The sequence below is a fragment of the Heptranchias perlo genome, chromosome 32, assembly GCF_035084215.1.
Source record: "Heptranchias perlo isolate sHepPer1 chromosome 32, sHepPer1.hap1, whole genome shotgun sequence".
In the NCBI taxonomy this organism is placed as follows: Eukaryota; Metazoa; Chordata; class Chondrichthyes; order Hexanchiformes; family Hexanchidae; genus Heptranchias; species Heptranchias perlo.
The window spans coordinates 22,015,423-22,040,114 of NC_090356.1; the positions used below are offsets into that span (position 1 = coordinate 22,015,423).

General features: G+C 46.0%; 1 protein-coding gene across 1 annotated transcript in view; it reads right to left on the reverse strand.

Moving 5' to 3' along the window:
* Positions 1-24,692, reverse strand: part of LOC137301163 (zinc finger protein 362-like) — a 49,976-nt gene that overhangs the window by 23,363 nt on the left and 1,921 nt on the right. The window contains exons 2-3 of the mRNA XM_067970611.1: positions 5,179-5,246; positions 2,488-2,740 (exon numbers count right to left, since the gene is read on the reverse strand). Of these exons, the coding sequence (XP_067826712.1) occupies positions 2,488-2,740; positions 5,179-5,241 (316 nt within the window). The 5' untranslated portion in view covers positions 5,242-5,246. The remainder of the gene's footprint in view (positions 1-2,487; positions 2,741-5,178; positions 5,247-24,692) is intronic.

Below are 24,692 nucleotides of genomic sequence, written 5' to 3' on the forward strand. Positions count from 1 at the left end.
TCGTACAAAAGGTAGGTACTGCATAGAATTATCAGGGCCAGAGTGGTCGCCTGAAGGGGTCGGAGAGGAATTTTCCGGATTTTTTTTCCTCCCTAATTGGCCTGAGCTTTATTTGTTTCTTCATCTCTCCCGGGAGATCACATGGCTTTTGGGTGGGATGGGGAGTGTATATATTGTGATACACAAGGCATTGCAGTTGTGTAGGACAGACCAGTGGGTCTTTTCCTGCCCGTATGTTGGTACGCTGAGGTACAGTTCCACAGGCACCCTCACTGAAGTGATTATTATTCATGTGTGAGTCTAGTGAATGTCTGCGGGGTATTCAACTTGGTGGGGGAAGGGGTGAATTCACACACAGGCGCTTTCCAGTAGGGTCACTAAATACAAAGGATATACTTGCCATAGAGGGAGTGCAGCGAAGGTTCACCAGACTAATTGCTGGGATGGCAGGACTGTCGTATGAGGAGAGATTGGATCGACTCGGCCTGTATTCAGTCGAGTTTAGAAGAATGAGAGGGGATCTCATTGAAACATATAAAATTCCGACAGGGCTACATAGACTGGATACAGGGAGGATGTTTCCCCTGGCTGGGGGGTCTAGAACAAGGGGGTCACAGTCTCAGGATACAGGGTAGGACATTTAAGACTGAGATGAGGAGAAATTTCTTCACTCAGAGGGTGGTGAACCTGTGGAATTCTCTACCACAGAATGCTGTGGAGGCCAAGTCACTGAATATTTTTAAGAAGGAGCTAGATAGATTTCTAGACACAAAAGGCATCAAGGGGCATGGGGAGAGAGCGGGAATATGGTATTGAGTTAGAGGATCAGCCATGATCACACTGAATGGCAGAGCAGGCTCGAAGGGCCGAATGGCCTACTCCTGCTCCTATTTTCTATGTTTCTATGATCAGGAGCATTGGACAGTGGCTGTCTTTTGCTCTCTGCAGCCTAGGGTGCCAGGGCCAATTGTAGCGCCACTTACTGCTGTCCCAGCCGAGATCAGCTAATTCAGCACACACCAGGTATCTTCTGATCTGTACGGCTTACTAACGCATCACACAGCGCATGAAGAATGGCCTCTAGTTAGTGTCTTGGGGGAAAGACTGTAATGTTTGTACAATCTCTGATTCAGACACAGAGCAGGGTGTTCTGGAGTGCCACACAGTGGCTGATGTCAGACACTACAACAGTGCTGGCCTGGTGATTAGGATGCTATAGTTGGTCCAGATGTCAGCCATGGCTCAATGGTAGCACTCACTGCCTCTGTATTAGACAAGGCCCATGGGTTCAAGTCCCACTCCAGAAGCTTAAGCACAAAAATCTAGGCTGACACTCCAGTGCGGGAGTGAGGTGCTGCGAGATGTGTGAATGTAAAAGATCCCATGGTACTATTTCAAAAAAGAGCAGGGGAGTTTGTCCTGGTGTTCTGGCTGATATTTGTCCCTCAACCAACATCATTAAAACAGATTATCTGGTCATTATCACATTGCTATTTGTGGGACCTTGCTGTGTGTAAACTGCTGTGTTTCCTACATTATAACAGTGACCACGCTTCAGAAGTACTTTATTGGCTGTGAAACACTCTGGGACGTCCTGGGGTCATGAAAGGTGCTATATAAATGCAAGTCTTTCTTTCTTAGCATCCCTGATAAAATCAGTCAGAGATTGCATTCCTAATCTCTTAAACTGACTCCTGCTGCAAATGTGCAGATCTGGATATCAGATGAGGACATGAACTGGGATCAAACAGCTTGGCGAGGCTCGCTGTCTGGGTTCACATATGGAGAATGGTCATTTGGCCGACAACTGCCAGTGGAACAATTCCAAGGCAACCAATGCTAATCTCAGTGGTACAAAGAAAAAAATCAAACTACCACAGCAAGTCAGTCAGCACTGGGGAGAAAGGGGAAAAGATAACGTCTCAGGTATAACCCTTCGCCTGAATCATTAACCTATCAGTTTCTCTCTCCACAGGTGCTGACTGACCTGCTGAGTGTTTCCAGCAATTGCTCTCTTTGTTTCCTATCTCAGTGGTACTTGTTATGAGGCCTGCAGGGTAATTGCATCCTCCTCCCCCCCCCCACCGGCATCTGTTGGCACACTTCCTGCTCCATGTGCTTCCGGGCCTCTTTCCCGGCTGAGGGACGTTGACTGAGTTGGGATCCATGTTGTTCCTTCCCCTTTTGTCGCCCTCCAGTAAAGGAAGATAATGCTGTCAGGGGAGAGGGCCTACCCCAGCTTCCAGACAGACAGCGAGAAGGGCCCTGTTATAATAGACGTATTGCTGCTATGGTTTCACTCCTGTAAGAAAGTGCCCGGATACCATTTGCCCAAGTTCCTACAGTGACGCAATCGAAACCAGGAGCTGCCAAGGTTAGCATGTGACTCAAAACACTGCTTCGCCCCCCTGAGGAAACAGGTCAGATATAAATTAACGTTCAACAGCTGTCAATTAGCGTGTGAGAAAAAAAAATTTTTGTCCTTACAGTTTAAAATCCCTGTTACTGAACTAGTAGCAGGCCTGGCGTGGAGGGCTACGTCTGGCTGAGGGACCTGCGCATGCACCTCCGACAGCTGCTGCGGCTTCAGGATGGACAGGGGCGAGTGGCCGCTCTGCGAGGTCGACGGCAGCAGCAAAGGCTGCTGGGATTGCACGGTCGAAGGGGGCATGTGCGGAGGGCGGATCTTTTCCGCCATTAGCTGCTCCTTGATCTTGTTAATCAGCATCAGGTTATCGAGCTGGGAGGAGGGGGACAAAACACCGAAGAAATAAGACATTTTAATATTAATAACTGTACACTTGGTGCCCGCGAGCACAGAATACACCAGCTGATTGGCCTGTATAAATACCGCGGGATTGATACCAGACCTGTATTGGTCAGTACAGTGAAGCGCATTGTCCCAACATGAAAGTTAAAATTCCCGTTCTTTCTCCCCTCCTGTCTGGAAGGTAACTGGGTCGTGCTGGGATACAGGTCCTTGGGTGCCCAACATCCTGCGGTTACTTGCTCAAGTGGCCATGTGACTCTAGACGGGGAGTGTCGGCAGGATATTTGACAGTGGGAGGTTATCACAGCCAAGCACAATCCTGCTCCCACCTGACATCCACCCTAACTCCAATCCTAGCCTTAACCCCAACCCCAATCCTAACCCTAACCCTAACTCCAATCCTATCCCTAACTCCAATCCTAACCCTAACCCCAATCCTAGCCCTAACCCTAACCCTAACTCCAATCCTATCCCTAACTCCAATCCTAGCCCTAACCCTAACTCCAATCCTAACCCTAACCCCAATCCTAGCCCTAACCCTAACCCTAACTCCAATCCTATCCCTAACTCCAATCCTATCCCTAACTCCAATCCTAGCCCTAACCCTAACCCCAATCCTAACCCTAACCCCAATCCTAGCCCTAACCCTAACCCTAACTCCAATCCTATCCCTAACTCCAATCCTATCCCTAACCCCAATCCTAGCCCTAACCCTAACCCCAATCCTAACCCTAACCCCAATCCTAACCCTAACACTAGCCCTAACCCCAATCCTAGCCCTAGCATGCACTTTGCAGCAGGGGTTACTGGACAGCGATCAGGAGCAAGTACCCTAGCTGATTCCCCCCCAAGCCTAGAGGTACTGCAGCCAATTGTAGCGCCTCAATAATTGCCCCAAGCAGAATCAGCTAACTCAACACAGACAGAACTTGGGAGTCTCTATGACTCAGTACCACATGGTTGGTGCAGTTATCAAATGAGCCACAAGGGAAGCTGCACCTTTAATTGGACTTCATTGGCTGTAAAGCGCTTTGGGACGTCCTGAGGTCATGAAAGGCACTATATAAATGCAAATCTTTCTTTCATCACAATTTTCATCTCGTAATTTAGTGACTTGGATTATAATGGGCAGTAAAGTTCTTTCAGATCCGGGTTTGCCAGAACATTCCACAACTGGAAGGGAATGTTCCATGGAATGCAAGAACTTCCTGTCTCTGAGCAGTTTTAATGAAATACTTTTGAGTTTTATTTGTGCTTTTTTTTTTTCCTCTTGCGCATCTCCCTGCTCCCCACAGACGGGAAGGTGACCGCCTTCTGCCAATGAAGTTGACCACTAGGAGGCACTAGAGTGTCCCGGAAATGACGTTCGGCCCCGCTCTATCTTTCTGCCTCTCCTGTGGACAACCATGCTTTGGCATGGCATGGTGGCACCAGATGGGTGGGACATGCTGTGCTCTCCATGGCATTGCCCACATGGATGGAGATACCCAAGAGGCTAGTCCGAACCTCTTAATGTACCATTAGAGGGGGCCATTGACAGAGGGCCTTCTTGCCCAACACTGGAACCTAAAAGAACAGGGAGCACAATGAATTTCTTTTTGTTGTATGAATTTTGTGTTCATCAACGTGAGGTAACATGAACATGTCAGTACTGGGGGATGGACCACTTTCCATTTCAGGCACCCAGTGTCAGATCACCCAGTGTCAGATCACCCAGTGTCAGATCACGCAGTGCCAGATCACCCAGTGCCAGATCACCCAGTGCCAGATCACGCAGTGCCAGATCACGCAGTGCCAGATCACGCAGTGCCAGATCACCCAGTGTCAGATCACGCAGTGCCAGATCAGGTAGATGCAGAGTAAAGTTCCCTCTGTTCCGTCCAAACTTTAGCCCCACCCTCGGAAGATTGCCGCTCACCGTACCGGTCTGCCATTCGTGATTTCCCGCACCAGCCGGCCTGTGCCATCTGAGTGCAAATGGCAATTTAGTGCCAATTAGTGCTGAGGTAGGGCAGCTTTCTGCTGAGTTCGCTAGGATCTGGGTTGAGACTGCCCATATTACATTGGGCCTTTACAGCCCACACGGAGGTGACTTTCATCCCATCAATCTGGGCTGGATTTGAACCCAGTTCCCATGGGTGAAAAGCCAGTGTCTAACCCAACTGGGGCACACAGGTCTCCCAATTTATTTTCAAGATGGTGGGGGGGTGGGGGATGGGGGCTGATGCAAGCAATGCAATGAACCACCGACACCAAAAGTCCAGCAACTTTTTCTGGGAGATATTTGGGTGCATTCCCTCTCCATGTTTTTTCCTCATATATAAAACGATCATGAGCTCAAAATGTCACCCTGTTCGTGAATGTCTGACGCTGTTAAGTTCTTTAACGCGGTAGCTACACACTCGTACCTGACTCGACATCGTGGGCGGTGGAGGCCAGAAGTATGGATTGTTGAACCGCGGCTCAGCCATGGCAGCTGTGGAAGAGAAACAAAAACCTCAAGTTACAGTAGTTTTGCACCAAACAATTCTTCCCCACGTCCACCCCACCCCCCCAACTCCGTCCAAGACTGGAATCCTGCTCCCATATCAGGGAGGCTCTTCTAATCCCATTCACAGGAACATAGGAACAGGAGTAGGCCATTCAGCCCCTCAAGCCTCTTCCTGCATAGGACACAACAAAAAGCTTGTTTGCTGATAGGAAGCCCTTCTCATCCACCTCTAATGTCCAACCATTCCTCGCCCCCACTGCTGCAATCATTTCTTGTCTTTATTTTATCAACACTTCTAAGCTCATTTCTCCTCTGGACTTTTCTCTTATTCCACCCAAATTTTCTCTCTTATTCCTCCCAAGTTGCAGAGACCCTGTCCTACTCATTCTCCCCCACTCTCTGCATTTTCAGTGCATTAAAATCAAGGCTCATTGCTCCATCCCCTCCTCTATCTCATTCCTAGGATCTCAAAACTGTGGACCCTCTTCACCTCCCTCAGTCCTTCCTTCCCCCTACAATCTAGAGGTTTTTAAAATTCAAGTGTAGCATCAACTAATTACCAGATTTCTACATCTACCTCATCTCTCTTTTAAAGTTAGCACTGTCCGTCGATGCCATGTGCCCCTACCCTGTGGAACTCTTCTAAAGCCACTTTACTTTGACATCTTTCCCTCTACCTTAAAAAAACCCCCACTGATAACCTGCCTCGCTGTCAGTGCCTTCATGTGAGATCAAATGGATGTGATGTTTTCAGCAGGTTACACACAATAGAGGATGGTGTTATGGATTTATTGCATCTCTCTTTTCAGCTATTAGTCTTTAATGATATGTGTGTTATAGTACAACAACAGTGTACTGTACACATTGGAACCATACACAAAAAATAGTCTCCCCCTCCTCATCAATGTTCTTCCCCCTTCTCCTAACTGACGGACATCAATGGCCCTTCATTGCCTCTTTCACATGGCCATTCTTCATGTGTGAGTCTACACAGTGACTTATTTGACCAAGCCTGACCCTGCCCCACTCCAAGTCCATACTTTCTAGCAGCAACTACTGGATAACAGTCAGGAACAGGAATCCTGGCCGATTTTTCCCTCTCTCAGCTCAGGAAATAATGAAGCAAACTATAGTGTCCCCTTATGCAGACTCGACTGAATTCAGTCAATACAGCACAGACCATGGATCAGCACTGTGCACTTACCAATTGAGCCACTGGGGGGAGCAAGTGCCCAGGTTTGCAGCCACAATTATCTATCAGTTACAATAATAATGTGGAACACTTTACCTCTCAGACTAACCACATACAACTGAAAAAAAGTTTTGGATTGCACACGGGAGAACTATATAACATTCACTATGAGTAATATATTGCAGAGTTGGTGCAGGAGTGCTGCAGTACCACACCCAGCCTGTCTGTGTCGCTGTTGAGAGTAGAATGGTTTTTTAAACAGTGGTGCCAGGGAGGCATGCAGCAGTGTTAAAGGGTCATTGGAAATGCCAAATCTAACCGGACCAGAGGAGTGAAAACAAAGACAGAAACAGATGAAAATATTCAGCAGGCCAGCCAGCCTCTGTGGAGAAACAGAAGTCAGTCAGTTGACGTTTCAGGGACCAGAATAGTTCTATGTTCCAGCAGATCCCCCCCCCCATGGCAGGGGTTAGTCTGGAGTGCTGTTGTGATAGTTCATTGATAGCCTGGCCTGTCCCTTTATGGCCACTGTTCAAGTATTCACTGCGAGGAAGTGGTATAAACGGGGCAAATTTAGCTAACTGCTTCTAAACCGTTGATGTCAATCACAGGGCAACTCCTTCTAAATTTCTGGCTCCTGGGTTGGAGAAGCCATCATGAAGTGACAGATTTCCTTTCCCTTCTCTAAGATTGTTTGGCGTCTTCAATTTGAAATGTGACGTCTGGAGAGTGACAGACTTGTGCTAGACGTGAGATTTTTTTTTAACATATAAACTAGCGGATCTCCCGTGGCATTGCTCATCGTTATTGGGGGGGAGGTGGGGGGAGGGAGAACCACCCAGCAGTGGGAGACATTTGTTTACAAAACAGTGTGTTGAGCAATTTGATTGGTTGTACTTCTGCTCCATTCCATTGGTAGACTTTACAGACCGGTGTTCATTAATTTTTGGTTCTTAATTGGCTATTTTCTTTGCGATATGTTGATTGGCGGTTTGCAAAGCTCTTGAATTGTGATTTGTTGCCATTTTGTGAATATGAAATTTGAGCGAAGCTAGGGTGGACAGGGTCAGAAATGTGCTGAAAGGAACTCTCTGCCACACTCCCGACTCCCCCCTTTTACAGAGATCAGGACTGGTGCCTACCCATACATGTGGGTAAATCAATGAGGCTAGCACCACCTCTGCCATGTTCCCCACCATCTGCCCAGTTCGAACGCTGGATGCAGGGCCCACCTGTAAGGTCCAAGTGTCCAGCGTTCAGTGCTTGGCAGATGGGGCCTTGAGGTATAATCGTTGGCGGAGCCTGAGCAAGCACTCTCAGAGCATGGCCATGCACAGGCTCCGGCAACGGCAGGAGAAACTTCTAAAAAAAAAATGACTGTAATCTCCACGCTGCCTTATTCCTCCCACTGTGGGGCTCCCGGGCACCCGCCGCAGCAAGGCTCCACCTCGGGCCTGGCATGATGCCCTGACACAGGCCGGGGAGCTCACCTTGCATGTAAACCACACTGAGGGCCAGAAAGTCCGTTCAGGTCAGGGCCATCTCCATGGCAGGTGGAAGTCCTGCCCTGACTAAAGATCTCCCCAAGTGGAAGGCCGAAAGTTCCATTCTTATAATGAGACAGACAGACAGACAGACAGAAAGACAGACAGATATCCCTTGTCAGTTTTTCTCTACTTCCCTCACCCCTCCTGCAGGCGTTGACTCACTGGTTCTCCTCTGACACCTCTTTCACGTTACCATTATCCAATGACTGTCAGCAGGGCCATGGAGGTCATCATCGTCAAGCCCCATCCTGTCCTCAGATGATGTCCACACATGCTCACTTCCAGCAGGGTTCATTGATGAGTGATGAGAATTGGAAGAAGCCCTGGCTGATTTATTCCTGACTATAGCCCAGCGGCAGTATGTTATTTCTCGTGCAGATCGGAGCAGCAAGTAATGCCTACCTGTTATATCTCACATGTGGGATATTCATTCCATGAGCACCAACTGTAACCAGAGCACCTCCATCAGCACGGGTGACCTGAAGCACCAATATTCCCTCAAAAAGGTCACTGGTCCTGCACAGCCCACAACAAACTAACCAACCAATTTCTGAATAAAACTGAAACCAGCACCCCCCAATAGATCGCTGGTTAGCTCTATATCCGATAGATCGCTGGTAAGCTTCTTATCCTTCACTATTGGAGAAGGAAACCTACTGTCCTTACCCGGTCTAGCCTATATGTGAGTCCAGTCCCACACTAATGTGATTCTGCCTTCTGAAGCGGCCTAGCAAACCACCCAGTTGTGTCAAACCGCTAGAAAGGAACAAAAGAATAAAACTGGACGGACCACTTGGCTGTGCCCCAGGCATCGAATCAGGACACGGACTCCCTACCTAACAGCACTGTGCGAGAACCTTCAAACTGGATTGACGCAGTTCAGGAAGGCGGCTCACCCACCACCTTCTCAAGGGCAACTAGGGATGGGCGATAAATGCCGGCCTCGCCAGCGACGCCCACATCCCAAGAACGAATAAAAAGAAAAGATTAATAGCCAGCTCTAGCTCCAGCCCCTGAATTGTTCCTGTCTAACACCATTCTAGTTGTGGGCATTATCCAAAATCTACAAACCTAGCAATAGTTTTTCAAAAGTTTCTGATACACATAAAGTCACGTGGAATGATGATAATTGTTGGGGGAGGGGGATGTTGGGGTTGGCGACATAATGGGCTGTCACTCTACAGAAGAACGATTAGACGAATTGTCTCTGTTAGGCTCCACTCTTCACTGGGCTGTGCATTTGCAGTTTTAATCTGCGGGAGATGATTCTCCTTTACGCCCACATCCACCGACCGAGGACTAATTAACTCCAAAGACCTTTTAAAACACCAGACATGCATTAAGCTGCCTGGTGCCTGCCAGGGCAGCAGTTGCGATGCTACAATTGGCCTCACAATCCCCAGGACTATGGAGGAGAAAAACCAAGCAGTGGTTTCTGCTCCTGATCACGATTCAGGGGCTTCTGCCACCGAATGCCAGGATCTGGTTCCTTCCACAGTCAAATAACCTGCTGACACTAACTATCTAGACTCACACATAAACAATAGCTAATCGGGTAAGATCTGAGCTCCTCCATTAGATTCTAGCCTGCAACCCACTCCCATATATCTATTTTCTATATATAAACTATTTAAATCCCTTGTTTAAATCCTGTCCAGGCAACCAGTGCAGTACTGAGGGAGTGCTGCATTGTCAGAGGTGCCGTCTTTCGGGTGAGATGTTAAACCGAGGTCCCGTCTGCCCTCTCAGCTGGACGTAAAAGATCCCATGGCACTATTTTGAAGAAAAAAAGACTTGCGTTTATATAGCACCTTTCATGACCTCAGGACGTATCAAAGTGCTTCACAGCTTTTGAAGTGTAGTCACTGTTGTAATGTAGGAAACGCGGCAGCCAATTTACTCACAGCAAGGTCTCACCATCAGCAATCAAATATGACCAGATAATCTGTTTCACTGATGTTGGTTAAGTGATAAATATTATCCAGGACACTAGGAAGAACTCCCCTGCTCTTCTTCAAAATAGTGCCATGGGATTTTTTACATCCACGAGAGGGCAGATTTAACGTCTCATCCGAAAGACGGCACCTCCGACAGTGCAGCACTCCCTCAGTACTGCACTGGAGTGTCAGCCTAGATTTTACACTCAAGTCTCTGGAGTGGGACTTGAACGCAGACCTTCTGACCCAGAGGCGAGAGTGCTACCCACTGAGCCACGGCTGATGACAGAAGAGAAAGGTTTTCTCCCAGTATCCTGGGCAATATTTATCCCTCAATCAACATCATTAAAACAGATTATCCGGTCAGTATCTCATTGCTGTTTGTGGGACCTTGCTGTGTGCAAATTGGCTGCCGGGTTTCCTACATTACAACAGTGACTTAAAAAAGCTTAATTAACTATTATGCGCTTTGGGACATCCTGAGGTCATGAAAGACGCTATATAAATGCAAGCCTCTCTCTTTGTCTCTCTCCCTCAATTCCATGTCCTCTAATGATGCTGCTATGTAAACAGCTACTAGACAATGCTTAGGAGCTTTAGGGGTTAATTAATAACCATGGCCTAGAGAAACATAAAGAGGAGATAAGAACCTCCCCTCAGCTCATGTCATTGCCTCTTTTGAGCAGAGTGACTCTTCGAGCCAGAGAAACATGGTTGCCTTTAATCTGTTGGGCCGATGAAGATTGCCACTGATCAGGTGCTGCTCGCACTTGCATCCAAATGGGTTCAGCTCACGCCATAAAGCTCGGTGCGTGTAGTACGATGCACTGGGAGGGCACAGGCGTAGGGGGCTGGAATGTTGGTGAAGGGCTACTGGCTGCCTGTGAAGCACTGACATCTTTTTGTTGACTTCGATCCCCGTGCAGGTATTTAGCTGCTGAACACCAAAAAAAAGGGGCAGATAAGAAGGGGTGGCTCTATAGGAAGGAGAGGGGGCGGGCTTGCTTGTTCCCAATGGGCACTGTGGGACTGCCCTGCTGCTCAGGCACTCGATGTAGAGTGCCCCTCATTTGCATAATCTTTAGGGCCTAAATGAGCCTGGCGTGCTCTGAGCGATGATGGTCCTTCAGGCCCACATTGGGACACACAGAGTGCATGGTATGCCTCAGGCCTTCATGCCAATAAAGAGTGCGAGCAACTAAAGCACTTCAACTACTCACTGTCTTACAACCAGCTGAATCATTGGGTGAACCTGATCACAACTCTCCTGAGTTCCCAATCTCAGCTGTACTGCTCTGGGGAGGCATTGAATGGAGAACAGGCACTGTGGGAGGAAAAATCAGAGGGGAGGACCATGGTTTTATCAGTTCCTATGTGATCTTTCATATCCCATCCACAAATGGTGCCTTCCGGTATATCTCTGTGACCTCCTCCAGTCCTACAACCCTTTGGGAAATCTGCGTTCCTCCAATTCTGGCCTCTTCTCAATCCCCGATTTCCTTCGCCCCACCACTCCCCAAGGCCTTTCCACTATCTACAAGGCACAAGTCAGGAGTGTGATGGAATACTCTCCACTTGCCTGGATGAGTGCAGCTCCAACAACACTCAAGAAGCTCGACACCATCCAGGACAAAGCATCCCGCTTGATTGGCACCCCATCCACCACCCTAAACATTCACTCCCTTCACCACCGGCGCACCGTGGCTGCAGTGTGTACCATCTACAGGATGCACTGCAACAACTCGCCAAGGCTTCTTCGACAGCATCTCCCAAACCCACGACCTCTACCACCTAGAAGGATAAGGGCAGCAGGCACATGGGAACAACACCACCTGCACGTTCCCCTCCAAGTCACACACCATCCCGATTTGGAAATATATCGCCGTTCCTTCATCGTCGCTGGGTCAAAATCCTGGAACTCCCTACCTAACAGCACCGTGGGAGAACCTTCACCACACGGACTGCAGCGGTTCAAGAAGGCGGCTCACCACCACCTTCTCAAGGGCAATTAGGGATGGGCAATAAATGCTGGCCTCGCCAGCGATGCCCACATCCCATGAACGAATAAAAAAAACACTGGCGGCCGTGCCTTCAGCTGTCTAGACCCTAAGCTCTGGAATTCTCTCCCTTATCCTCTCCACCTCTCTATCGCTCTCTCCTCCTTTAAGACATTCCTTAAAACCCACCACTCTGACCAAGCTTTTGGTCACCTGTCCTAATATCTCCTTATGTGACTCGGTGTCAAATTTTGTCTGATAATGCTCCTGTAAAGTGCCTTGGGACGTTTTAGTATGTTAAAGGTGCTATATAAATGCAAGTTGTTGTGCCTCCTGTGTTGGCATTCGATACAAAACTCAAGTCCCCATTATGGTGAGTGAGGCTTCCCAGCTGAGATCAGCTAGCTCGGTACAGAATGGGGAAATTGAACCAGTGGCCTTCCTTGTTTGTACAGCTCAGCTTCTCATTGTCTCCCCACAACTCATCTGAGTTCCCAATCTCAGCTGTGCTGCTCTGGGGAGGCACTGAAAGGACAACAGACACAGCGGAAGAAAAATCAGAGGGGAGGATCGTCAGGAGAAATTCTCCAAGTACCTCTCGATGCCTAGCTCAGAAGAGACCTGAGAGCGGGTTGCTCGCCCTTCTCTTTGCCTGCAGAGGCTCAGAAATAGAGCAGAGAGGAAGAAAACAGGGGGAAAACATACACTCGAAAAGCCTTTTTTAAATCACAGCCAAGTGAGAGTGATACATTTAGATTGCATTCCCATTATATTTATTACTCTGGTATTCCTCGGTTAAAGTCAGTTTTATTTCAAGGCCTTCAAGGAATTCAATTTCACACTGATTGGAGCCACAGTCAAGGACACTGAAAAGTTACTGGGTTTTTGGCATCCATCCAATTTTCCCACCTCCTCCTGCTGTACACTATCACCAGCAGCCGTACATCAAGTATGTGACAGTAAGAGTGGGCAGGGTATATGGCTGTGTGTGAGTGGGGGGGGGAAGGTTGAATCACAAACGAGCCTGAACCCTCCGTAGACACACAAACACTTTCCAAAGGAGTCACTGCGCAGCGATCATGAGCAGGAACCCTGGACGATCTCCCGCCTCTCTTCTCTAGGGCCAACTGTGGCCTTCTATCACGCTCTGCCTGAGAACACCTATTTCAGTATAGGCCGGGAATCGAACCTGGCACCTTCCTGCTCCGAGCGGCTGAGTTTTCGACTCGGTCTGAACCATCTGCGATTCCTCACAGTGATTTTTTTTTTAAGAAAACAAATCTATATAACATGATGGAGGAGATTGCAGGGAAACCCCACAGGCTCAACACAGTCCACATTACTATAATGTGACCCCTGCTGAAGTGTCAGCACAACAGATCAGTAAACCTTCAATGAGTTCTCAAATGTTAGAAACAAGCACTTTAAGTGCCAGGAAAGATCACCGAGGTGTCACGGGGATAGCACTGACCTGCCTGACATTCTACTGGGATAAAATCATTGTAATCCGAACACAGGCCTGTCAGGAATGAAGATGGTAGAGCTTGTATCTATTGAGAGAGCAAGGTGAAGGGCAGGGCCATTGTGCAGCACACCATCAAGGAGAGAAAGCAAGATAAGATGCAAAGATTTAGTGACACCAAGCTCCAGTTTAAAAAAAAAACCCTGTAGATTGTCGGAGGAAGGGAAGATTGGTGGAGGTAAGGAGATTTGAGGTCCTAGGAAGGGATGTGTTAGGGCAAGAGAAGGTGCAATGAGATTTGATTTCAACACAGCAAAGATGCACGGTTCTGGGATAGAGTGTAGGACAATGGGGCACTGGAAGGACAAGAGATTAAAACTCAGAGGAGCAAAGATCAAAATAGTCATAGAATCATAGAGCCATAGAATCTTACAGCACAGGAGAAGGCCATTCGGCCTGTCGCGCCCGTGCCAGCTCTTTGAAAGAGCTGTCCAATTTAGTCCCACACCCCAGCTTTCTCCCCATAACCCTGCAAATTAGTTCTCTTCCAGTACATGTCCAATTGCCTTTTGAAAATTCCTATGGAATCTGCTTCCATCACCCTTTCAGGTAGTCCATTCCAGATTTTAACAATCCTCTGTGTGTAAAAATTTCTCCTCATTTCCCCGCCAATTCTTTTGCCAACTATTTTAAATCTATGACCTCTGGTTATCGACCCACTTGCCAGAGGAAAGTTTCTCCCAATTTGCTCCATCAAAACCTCTCATTATTTTGAATATCTCTATCAGGTCTCCCCTTAACCTTCTCTGCTCGAAGGAGAACAATCCCAGCTTCTCCAAACTCTCCAAATAACTGAAGTCTCTCATCCCTGGTATCATTCTGGTAAACCTCCTCTGTACCCTCTCGCAGGCCTTGACATCCTTCCTTAAGTGTGGTGCCCAGAACTGTACACAGTACTCCAGCTGAGGCCTAACCAGTGATTTATAGATGTTTTGCACGGCTTCCTAAGAACCATAGAACCATAGAAAAGATACAGCACAGAAGGGGGCCATTTGGCCCGTCGTGTCCATGCCGGCTCGAAGAACAACCAGGTGCCCATTCTAATCCCACCTTCCAGCATCCGGTCCGTAGCCCTGCATCTTACAGCACTTTAGGTGCAGGTCCAGGTACTTTTTTAAAGAGTTGAGGGTCCCTGCCTCTACCACCAATTCGGGCAGCAAATTCCATACACCCACCACCCTCTGGGTAAAAAAGTTTTTCCCCATGTCCCCTCTAATCCTTCCTCCAATCAGCTTAAATCTATGTCCTCCAGTTCTTGAACTCTCCGCTAGGGGAAACAGGTACTTCCTGTCTACTCTATCTAGGCCCCTCATAATTTTGTACACCTCAATCAAGTCTCCCCTCAGCCTCCTCTGCTCCAAGGAAAACAACCCCAGCCGATCCAATCTCTCCTCGTAGCTGCAATTTTCAAGCCCTGGCAACATTCTTGTAAATCTTCTCTGCACTCTCTCCAGAGCAATTACGTCCTTCCTGTAATGTGGTGACCAGAACTGCGCACAATACTCCAGCTGTGGCCTTACCAGCGTTTTATACAGTTCCATCACTACATCCCTCCTTTTGTATTCTATACCTCGGCTAATAACGGAGAGCATTCCGTATGCCTTCTTCACAACCTTATCTACCTGTACTGCCACCTTCAGGGACCTGTACACATGCACTCCAAGGTCTCTCACTTCCTCTATCCCTCTCAATATATTCCCGTTTACTGCATATTCCTTTTTACTGTTTGCCCTCCCTAAGTGCATTACCTCACACTTCTCCGGGTTGAACTCCATTTGCCACTTTTCCGCCCACTCCACCAACCCATTGATATCTTCTTGGAGTCTACAGCTATCCTCTTCACTATCAACTACACGGCCAATTTTTGCACTGTCTGCAAATTTGCCAAACATGTCCTCTACATTCAAGTCCAAATCATTAATATATACCACAAACAGCAAGGGACACAACACTGAGCCCTGTGGCACACCATTGGAAATGGATTTCCATTTGCAAAGACATCCATCGACTTTTACCCTTTGTTTCCTGTTACTGAGCCAATTTTGGATCCAATTCGCCACATTTCCCTGTATCCCATGGGCTTTTACCTTTCTGACCAGTCTGCCATGTGGGATCTTGTCAAATGCCTTACTAAAATCCATGTAGACAACATCCACTGCACTACCCTCATCAATCCTCCTTGTCAGTTCCTCAAAGAATTCAATCAGATTTGTAAGGCATGACCTTCCCTGAACAAATTCATGCTGACTATCCCTGATTAAACCATGCCTTTCCAAGTGACAGTTTATTCTATCTCTCAGTATTGATTCTAATAGTTTGCCCACCACCGAGGTAAGACTGACCGGCCTATAATTGTTTGGCCTTTCCCTCATACCCTTTTTAAACAATGGTACTACGTTTGCAGTTTTCCAGTCCTCTGGTACCTCTCCTGTATCTAGTGAGGATTGGAATTGTTTTTGTATTCAATGCCCCTATTTACAAAGCCAAGTATCCTATATGCTTTCCTAACAGCCTCATCAACTTTCCTTGCCACCTTCAAAGATTTGTGAATATCCACTCTCAGGTCCCTCTGCTCCTGCTCTGCCCTCAAAATAGTACCATTTAAATTATTCTGCCTCTCCATGTTGTTCCTCCCAAAGTGTATCACTTCACATTTATCCACATTAAATTGCATCTGCCATGTGTCTGCCCATTTCACCAGTCTGTCTATGTCCTCCTGAAGTCTGTTACTACCCTCCTCACTATTTACTACGTTGCCAAGTTTTGTATCATCCGCAAACTTCAAAATTGTACTCTCTATACCCAAGTCCAGTTCATATATATATATATATATATATATATAAATAAATGTATATATAAAGAAAAGCAATAGTCCTAACACTGAGCCCTGGGGGATCCCACTGCATACTTCTCTCCAGTCAGAAAAACATCCGTTCACCACTACTCTCCGCCTCCTATCCCTTAGCCAATTACGACCCAAGTTACCACTGGTCCTTTAATCCCATGTGCTTCTATTTTCCGAATAAGTCTGTTACGTGTTACTTTATCAAGTGCCTTTTGAAAGTTCATATATACATCTACTGCATTACCTTCATCAACCCTCTCTAATACTTCATCAAAGAACTCAATCAGGTTAGTCAGGCATGACCTGCCTTTAACAAATCCGTGCTGGCTGTCCCTCATTAACCCATGCTTCTTCAAGTGAGAATTAATTTTGACCTTGACAAAGGTCTCTAGTAATTTTCCCACCACTGCATTAGAATGATTGGCCTGTAGTTACCAGGTTTATCCCTCTCCCTTTTTTTTGAATATGGGTGTAATATTTGCAATCCCCCAGTACTCTGGTGTTGATAAAATAAAGACAAAAAAGATTGTGATGGTGGGAGAAGTTGGAGATGAGGGAATGTACCAGTCATTTTCACTTGGTATCTCCTTTACAGTCCATGAGACCAATATAACAGTGTTCAAATGATTTATCCTCCTCCATAAGATAGAAACCCCTGGCACAAAAGGCATTGACTATCACTGGGGCACAGTTCCATTGTCTCTGGCAGACTATCACCATCTTAGCCTTTCCTTTATCCCATTTTCTATCTGGTCTTCATTGCTCTTGAGATTCACACCCACTGCTTCACACTCTCCTCTCAGATATTCCCCCAACCCCCGCCCATCCCTACCCCAACCCATCACTACTCCTCAGCCTTCTTTCTTTACTGCCATTGTCCTAAGCTTGAATCTCCCATGAACAACTCAATGGCTATCCTCCGTGTCCCTCTCAGCATCCTCCGATGGGCCTTTTATGGAACCCATCGCTGTCTCCTTAAAAGCAGTGACTAAAAGCACCCACTATTCCCTAAACCCTTCCACCTCCCTCTTCTTCAAAAACCTCCTTAAAACCCACCACTGACCTGCTTTTGGTCACCCCTCCTAATCTCTCCCTTTTTGACTCGGTGTCTATTGTTCCTCACTACACTGTGAAGCACCTTGGGACATTTTTCTACATTAAAGGCACTATATAAATACAAGTGTTGTTGGTGTTATGTGTGAATTTAAACAGCAAGTGTTGTAGGCTAAAGGATTGTGAGGACTTCATCACTGAGCCTAATCCTACCTCCACCCGACATCTGCACACATGCACTATAAAAACGGATTGTAAGAGCTTCTGCAAGTATGTAAAAAGGAAGAGAGCAGCAAAAGTAAACGTTGGTCCCTTAGAGGTTGAGACAGAAGAAATTATAATGGGGAAATGACAGATGTGTTAAACAAATATTTGTTTATCTGTCTTCACAGTAGAAGACACAAAAAGCATACCAGCAATAGCGGGGAACCAAGGGGCAAATGAGAGTGAGGAACTTAAAACAATTAATATCACTAGAGAAAAAGTACTGGACAAACTAATGGGACTAAAAGCCGACAAATCCCCTGGACCTGATGGCCTACATCCTAGGGTTCTAAAAGAGGTGGCTGCAGAGATAGTGGATGCATTGGTTATGATCTTCCAAAATTCTCTAGATTCTGGAACGGTCCCAGTGGACTGGAAGGTAGCAAATGTAACATTGCTATTCAAGAAGGGAGGGAGAGAGAAAACAGGGAACCATAGGCCAGTTAGCCTGACATCGATCGTCGGGAAAATGCTGGAATCCATTATTAAGGAAGTGGTAACAGGGCACTTAGAAAATCATAATATGATTAGGCAGAGTCAACATGGTTTTATGAAAGGGGGATTGTGTTTGAGAAATTTATTAGAGTTTTTTGAGGATGTAACTAGAAGGGTAGATAAAGGGGAACCAGTGGATGTAGTATATTTAGATTTTCAAAAGGCATTTGATAAGGTGCCACGTAAAAGGTTGTTACACAAGGTAAGGACTCATGGGGTTGGGGGTAATATATTAGCATGGATAGAGGATTGGTTAAAGGACAGAAAGCACAGAGTAGGGATAAATGGGTCATTCTTAGGCTGTAACTAGTGGGGTGCCGCAGAGATCAGTGCTTGGGCCTCAGCTATTTGCAATCTATATTAATGACTTAGATAAAGGGATCGAGTGTAATGTATCCAAGCTTGCTGATGATACAAAGCTAGGTGGGAAAGTAAGCTGTGAGAAGGATACAATGAGTCTGCAAAGGGATATAGACAGATTAAGTGAGTGGGCAAGAAGGTGGCAGATGGAGTATAATGTGGGGAAATGTGAAGTTATTCACATTGGTAGGAAGAATAGAAAAACAGAATATTTTTTAAATGGTGAGAAACTATTAAATGTTGGTATTCAGGGAGACTTGGGTGTCCTCATACAAGAAACACAAATAATATGCAGATACAGCAGGCAATTAGGAAAGCAAATGGCATGTTGGCCTTTATTGCAAGGGGGTTGGAGTACAAGAGTAAGGAAGTCTTACTATAGTTGTACAGGGCTTTAGTGAGACCTCACCTGGAGTACTGTGTACAGTTTTGTCCTCCTTACCTAAGGAAGGATATACTTGCCTTGGAGGCGTTGCAGTGAAGGTTCACTAGATTAATTCCTGGGATGAGAGGGTTGTCCTATGAAGAGAGATTGAGTAGAATAGGCCTATACTCTCTGGAGTTTAGAAGAATGAGAAATGATCTCATTGAAACATATAAGATTATGAGGGGGGTTGACAGGGTAGATGCTGAGAGATTGTTTCCCCTGGCTAGAGTCTAGAACTAGTAGTCGCAGGATAAGGGGTCGGCTATTCAAGACTGAGATAAGGAGGAATTTCTTCACTTAGAGGGTTGTGAATCTTTGGAATTCTCTATCCCGGAGGGCTGTGGATGCTGAGTCATTGAACACATTCAAGGCTGATTTTAGGACTCTAGTGGAATCAAGTGATATGGGGATTGGGTGGGAAAATGGAGTTGAGGTCGAAGATCAGCCATGATCTGATTGAATGGTGGAGCAGGCTCAAGGGGCCATAAGGACTACTCCTGCTCCTATTTCTTATGTTCAGGCAGGAATCTCTGGATAGCGACATTTCCCTTCCCTATCCCAGGGGCTAGACAGGCACCAATTGCAGACACTTTACTGCTACACTGGCTGAGATTGGCTAATCCAGTATAGAGCAGGGATTCTACCTCGGAATTTCATGGTCTGAAAGGCTCAGTTGCAGATCAGATTTACTCACTGAGCCATTGCTGGGGAGCTTGTGTGAATTTTAATGATCACCAATATTGGGAGGGTTACATTATAACCAGAAGGGTAAACTCTCCTTTTATTTTGGACTTGAATTAATACGGTAGTTATTTTAATTGTCATCTTCTTCACGTGAGCTCAAGCCTCCTGCTCACGACAGTGGGCTCTTTTAGACATTGTTAAAATATCCATTTCCACCAGCAAATCACAATCAGCTAACCTGGCACAAATTCAGAAAATATATATCAGTTCCACTTCTCCCTGCCACTGCTTGACGGTACTTGAAAGCTCTCAGGTGCTTTAAGGCTGGAGTACTGTTGTCGTCTCAGTTGGGTTTCCCAAATAAAATGGCCCACTAACAGAAAGTTTGTCAATTCAAGGGTGGAGGGAGGGTCCGGGTGGCACAGTGGTTGATACTGACCTTCAATTACTGGGACTGGGGTTCAAACCCAGCACAGATTGATGGGATACAAGTCCCCTCAACACCTCCCCACCCCTGCCAAAGCTGGTTTTAAGGGTCCTACATTAAATGAGTTTGGGCAACCTCAACCCAGTTCCTAGTGGGACCCCAACACAAATGTGCAATCTCACTCTGAGGCCAGATGAATGGCGGGTGTGGGAAGTGTCACACCAACACAGTCAGTTGCTCTTCTGACGTTGGGACTGAGACGCATCAATGCAGCAAAACAGAAGAAACTTTACTCTGCGTCAAACCTAAGAGGGCTTCGAGGGTTAATTGTGCGACACTCTGCTCCCAGCGTGAAGCATTGCTAGACAAGGGCACGTATTGGAGAAAAGGCTATGACTCAATTGGGCCAAATCTGCAACTTGCTCTCCCATCTAGCAAGGCTTCACACTGGCAGCAGAACCTTGGACAATGACTGGAAAGGTAAAGTGTTCCATTGCCCAGCTCTAAGACCCGTCACCTCTAAGAGCAAAAAACAACCCCGAAAACTTAGGGCTCAAGCCATTTATTAATTCTGCTCATCCAAGAGCCTCACCTTCTCAGCTGAATTTTTCCAGAAAAATAAAGCAGCAAGGTAGCAAAGCAGAAAGAAAGGAAAAAAAAATCTTGCATTTATATAGCGTCATACTCAGGATGTCCCGAATCACTTCACATCCAATGAATTAGTTATGAAGTGCTATGTAGGCAAATGCAGCAGCCAATCTGTGCACAGCAAGGTGCGATGGATGACCAGTTGATCTGTTTTTGGTGGTATTGTTTGAGGGAGGAACGTTGGTCAGGACACCAGAGTAAAACCTCGTTCTTCTTTAAGAGAGGCAACTGGAGCATTTACGCCCACCTGAGCAGGCAGACAAGGCCTCAGTTTAACATTTCAGCCAAAAGATGGACCCTCCAACAATACAGCACTCCTTCAGTACTGCAATGAAGTGTCAGCATATTAGTTGGATGTAATATATGCTGGAAGATTGAACTATTTACTATTCATGATGTATAATCAGATAAATTTTATATTAGAAGCTTCTATCTGTGTCAAACTTTTTGACTGACCGCATGGACCGCAGTGGTAAACTCTGGCCCTGTACATTCTTATGTTGTGATGTGCTATTCCATCAAATACACAGCATCACATTCAAATTTAACTCACACAAACTCTTCATTTCCTTCAACACAATGCAACATACCGCTACACAAATCATCACAACCTGCTACAGTCCAACTTCTACCTAGTCAAGACTCTCATCATCGTCCCAATCTAATTTTCTAGATTTTCTTAACAATTCACAAAATGTAGAGAAGTGGAAAAACTCATCCGAAATCAAAAACATTTCCACAAATAACGTGAGCCTGCTGTTACATTTAAGATTAACTAGAAGTCCATTCAGACTCAAATTCAGAGTTCAAGTTCAGAGCTAACGAGTCAAAATAGAGAAATAGTTGGTGCATTCCTCCCTAGGTGTCTTTAAAGAACTTTGAAAATATGACAGTACTTACTAAATGTACTACTGGCACCTAGTGGCAAGAGGTAATACCATACAAGCCAGTCTTTTTATCAATAGCACATTGGCTGAGATGCTGCTCAAGGGAGTCTGTGATCTGCAGCAAGATTGTGATATTTCGCTGTCAACCTGACCTGTCCCTATAAAGATCACTACTCAAATACTCGTGGTTTGTAAATTGATCAGGTCAATTAGAAGTCAAGAAATTGCTTGTAACTTTCAGGTTCTCGGTCGATGGCTGGCTTACTCTTTTTAAAAATTGGTTTGCGTCTGTCAAAATATAACATCTGGTGATGTTTGCTGTGGGGCAGGTCTTTGCTTGACTCAAGACTTCATGGATTATCCAATTTGGGCACCTTTGCCGTGGTAGCTGGTTGGATTGTGGAGAGGTAGAGAAGATGTCCTGGGTGATATTAGGGAGAGGGGATTCTCAATTTGCCCCAAAGAAAGGCTGCTCTAGAATACAATTGTTGGTTGGCTCACTCAGTAGGCTGCAGGATGAGTTTCAATTATTTCAGGCCCTGTTGGGTATTTGTAAGGTTTTAATAACTAATCATAAAAACAGAAATAAAGGAATAATGGAAATGGGGACGGGGACGGGGACGGGGGGTTTAGAACGTGTGGGTGTCGGGTGAGCCCAGCACTGGGCTAGGTTGTGATTTCCCCACTACCGCATTATTGAATACTCAGCCAATCAACACCTAGACTTACACCTGAAGAACGGCCCCTAGGGTGAGGTATAGAATTGTAATCACATTTTGGGAAACCATAACCCAGCATAAGTGAGAAGAAGGGAGAAACTTAAATATATATATTTTTTAAATGGCCTTTAAGTGTCACAGGCTGTGGACCTCACAGATATAATCTTATCTGAATTACACTGAGACAGAAAAGCCAGGTTAAGTCTCGCCCCCGTGACCAAATAGGAAGACTGTCTGGTTAGCATGTTGAATGAGGAAAGTGCTTTGAAAGTGCAGTGCCAAAGCATTTCAACAGTGGCATAACAGACAGGTTCAGGCCCCAATGCAACATCTCACAGAAAATGAAAGAACACAAAGTTTATTCCCTGGTTGACAAGTTCCTGATTTTGAAATGTTGAAAAGCAAGGTAGGGAAAATTCAGCGATGCCACCCATGTTGGTCATGTGCATTTTCTATTAGCTGTCTGAAAAGCAGAAAAAACAGGTGGTCATCTGCTGGCCTCAACGCCAAGGAATAAGTTGGAGAAGAAAATTGAACGGAAGGAATATTGTCATCCTTCAAAATGAAGTCCTGGAACATTTACCTCAGAGCTAAAAGTAAGAAAGATGCTCAACCAATCAACCTCTTAGTACCGGTCCATAAATTTTAATCCAGTAGAACAAGGCTTATGCAAATGAGGACGGCCATTCAGCTCATCCATCCAGACGGAACCTATAGTCCACATCACAGCAGCCGACTCTTTCTTAAATGATTACAGGGTCTTTGCCGCCACTACCCAACCTGGAAGTCTAGTTCACATGTTGATCATTCTTTTTCTGAAGAAGAACTGACAGACATCAGTTCTAAATTTATCTTTTGTTTCTCCTAATCCATGTCTGCTCTCCTACTGTTGCAGTTGAAGCATTAAAAAAAATTCCAGGACAAGACTTGACTACGTGTTGAAAAAATAAATCCCCCGATGTTTTTCAATACTTAATAATTAAAAGCTTTTGCCTCACTATGGTTAGCCTCCCAATTAAGGCCATTTTCCTGCTGACTCAATGTTTGATCATTGATGCCTGGTGGCTCAGTGCTCAGCCTTGGGTTCTCCCGCAGCCCCCCACTCACTACCTAGTTGCTCTGTTTAAAGCAATACAACATCAGTGGTTTTAGCACAGGAGATAAGGAGCTCGGAGACAAGGTAGGTGTGTTTGAGACGATCCAAGGTGAAACTTTCATTCTTCCCCCACCACCCCCCCCAAACTTAAACAAGGTTTCACCAAAACGAAGCCGGGTTGGTGCAAAGGTTTAGCATGCTCACCTGAGGCCTACATTCAAATCCAGCCCAGATGAATGGGATGCAAGTCACCTCTCTGTTGATTGTTAACAGTGCTGCGTGAAATGAGTGGATTGTGTCAACCGTGTTGCCTAGTGGGCACAATACTGCCCCTAAATTTGACACTGAACTGGCATACACACTGAGAAAGGTCACATGGACAGCTGATGCAGGAAATGGAAAAATGTCACATGGGTCCAGTCAGGGATTCCTTTCTACGGTTGAGGCTGAGGGATGTTGTTGGCACAGAGTATAGGAAGCTTTACTGTGCAGCTGACTGAGATACAGCTGAGCAGCCGACACTAGATGATGAAATTGGTAAGCGTGTTCCTTTTCCCAGTGCAAACATCCTTCACCTTCACCCAATAACATTTCATAAAGAGAACTGTTTTTACAAAAAAAATACTTGGGAATATTTTTTGAATTTTTTTTTTTAATTTCCCTTTTTCTCCCCCCCTCCTCGTCTGAAAGTGCCCGTCTTTGCTGGGGTACAGTTCTACTGGCATCACCAGTCCCTGGCAGCTCACCCAAGAAGCCATTCCTCATGTGTGAGCCTCGGCAGTGAGTATTGGCAAGCCATTCAACTGAGCTTAAAAGTGCATATGGGGGTTGGGGGGGGGGTGGAAAGACAGCCGTTGAGAATTCCTGTCTTCTGATTGCTACCCAGTGAATACTGCTGGAAAAATGTGCAGGGTCGGATGTTGGGTGGGGAGAGGATCAGGCTCGGCAGTGATACCCCCCGAGGTGGAATATCCTGCTAACACCCAGAGATCACATTTCTGCTGGTAGTACACTGGTTAATATGTTTTTGTAAAATTCCATCGTGCATTATTTTAATGCACTCATTAATTGTTTAAAATAACTGATTCAACTGTGCACGTAACAGACTATAAAGGTTCACACACAAAGAATGACCAATTGTGTTAATTACCGGAGTTAGCATCCATGAAACCGTGAACCAGTGCGAGCTGGACCTTCAGGTCAGGAGACGAGAAAATTGGAGGGGGGATGGATAAAACATAAAAGATAAAAAAAAGCAGGAAATAAGGCAAACATTTTTAATTCCATATATTATACTAATTGTTATGGAAAATATTTAAATATTTGCTGAA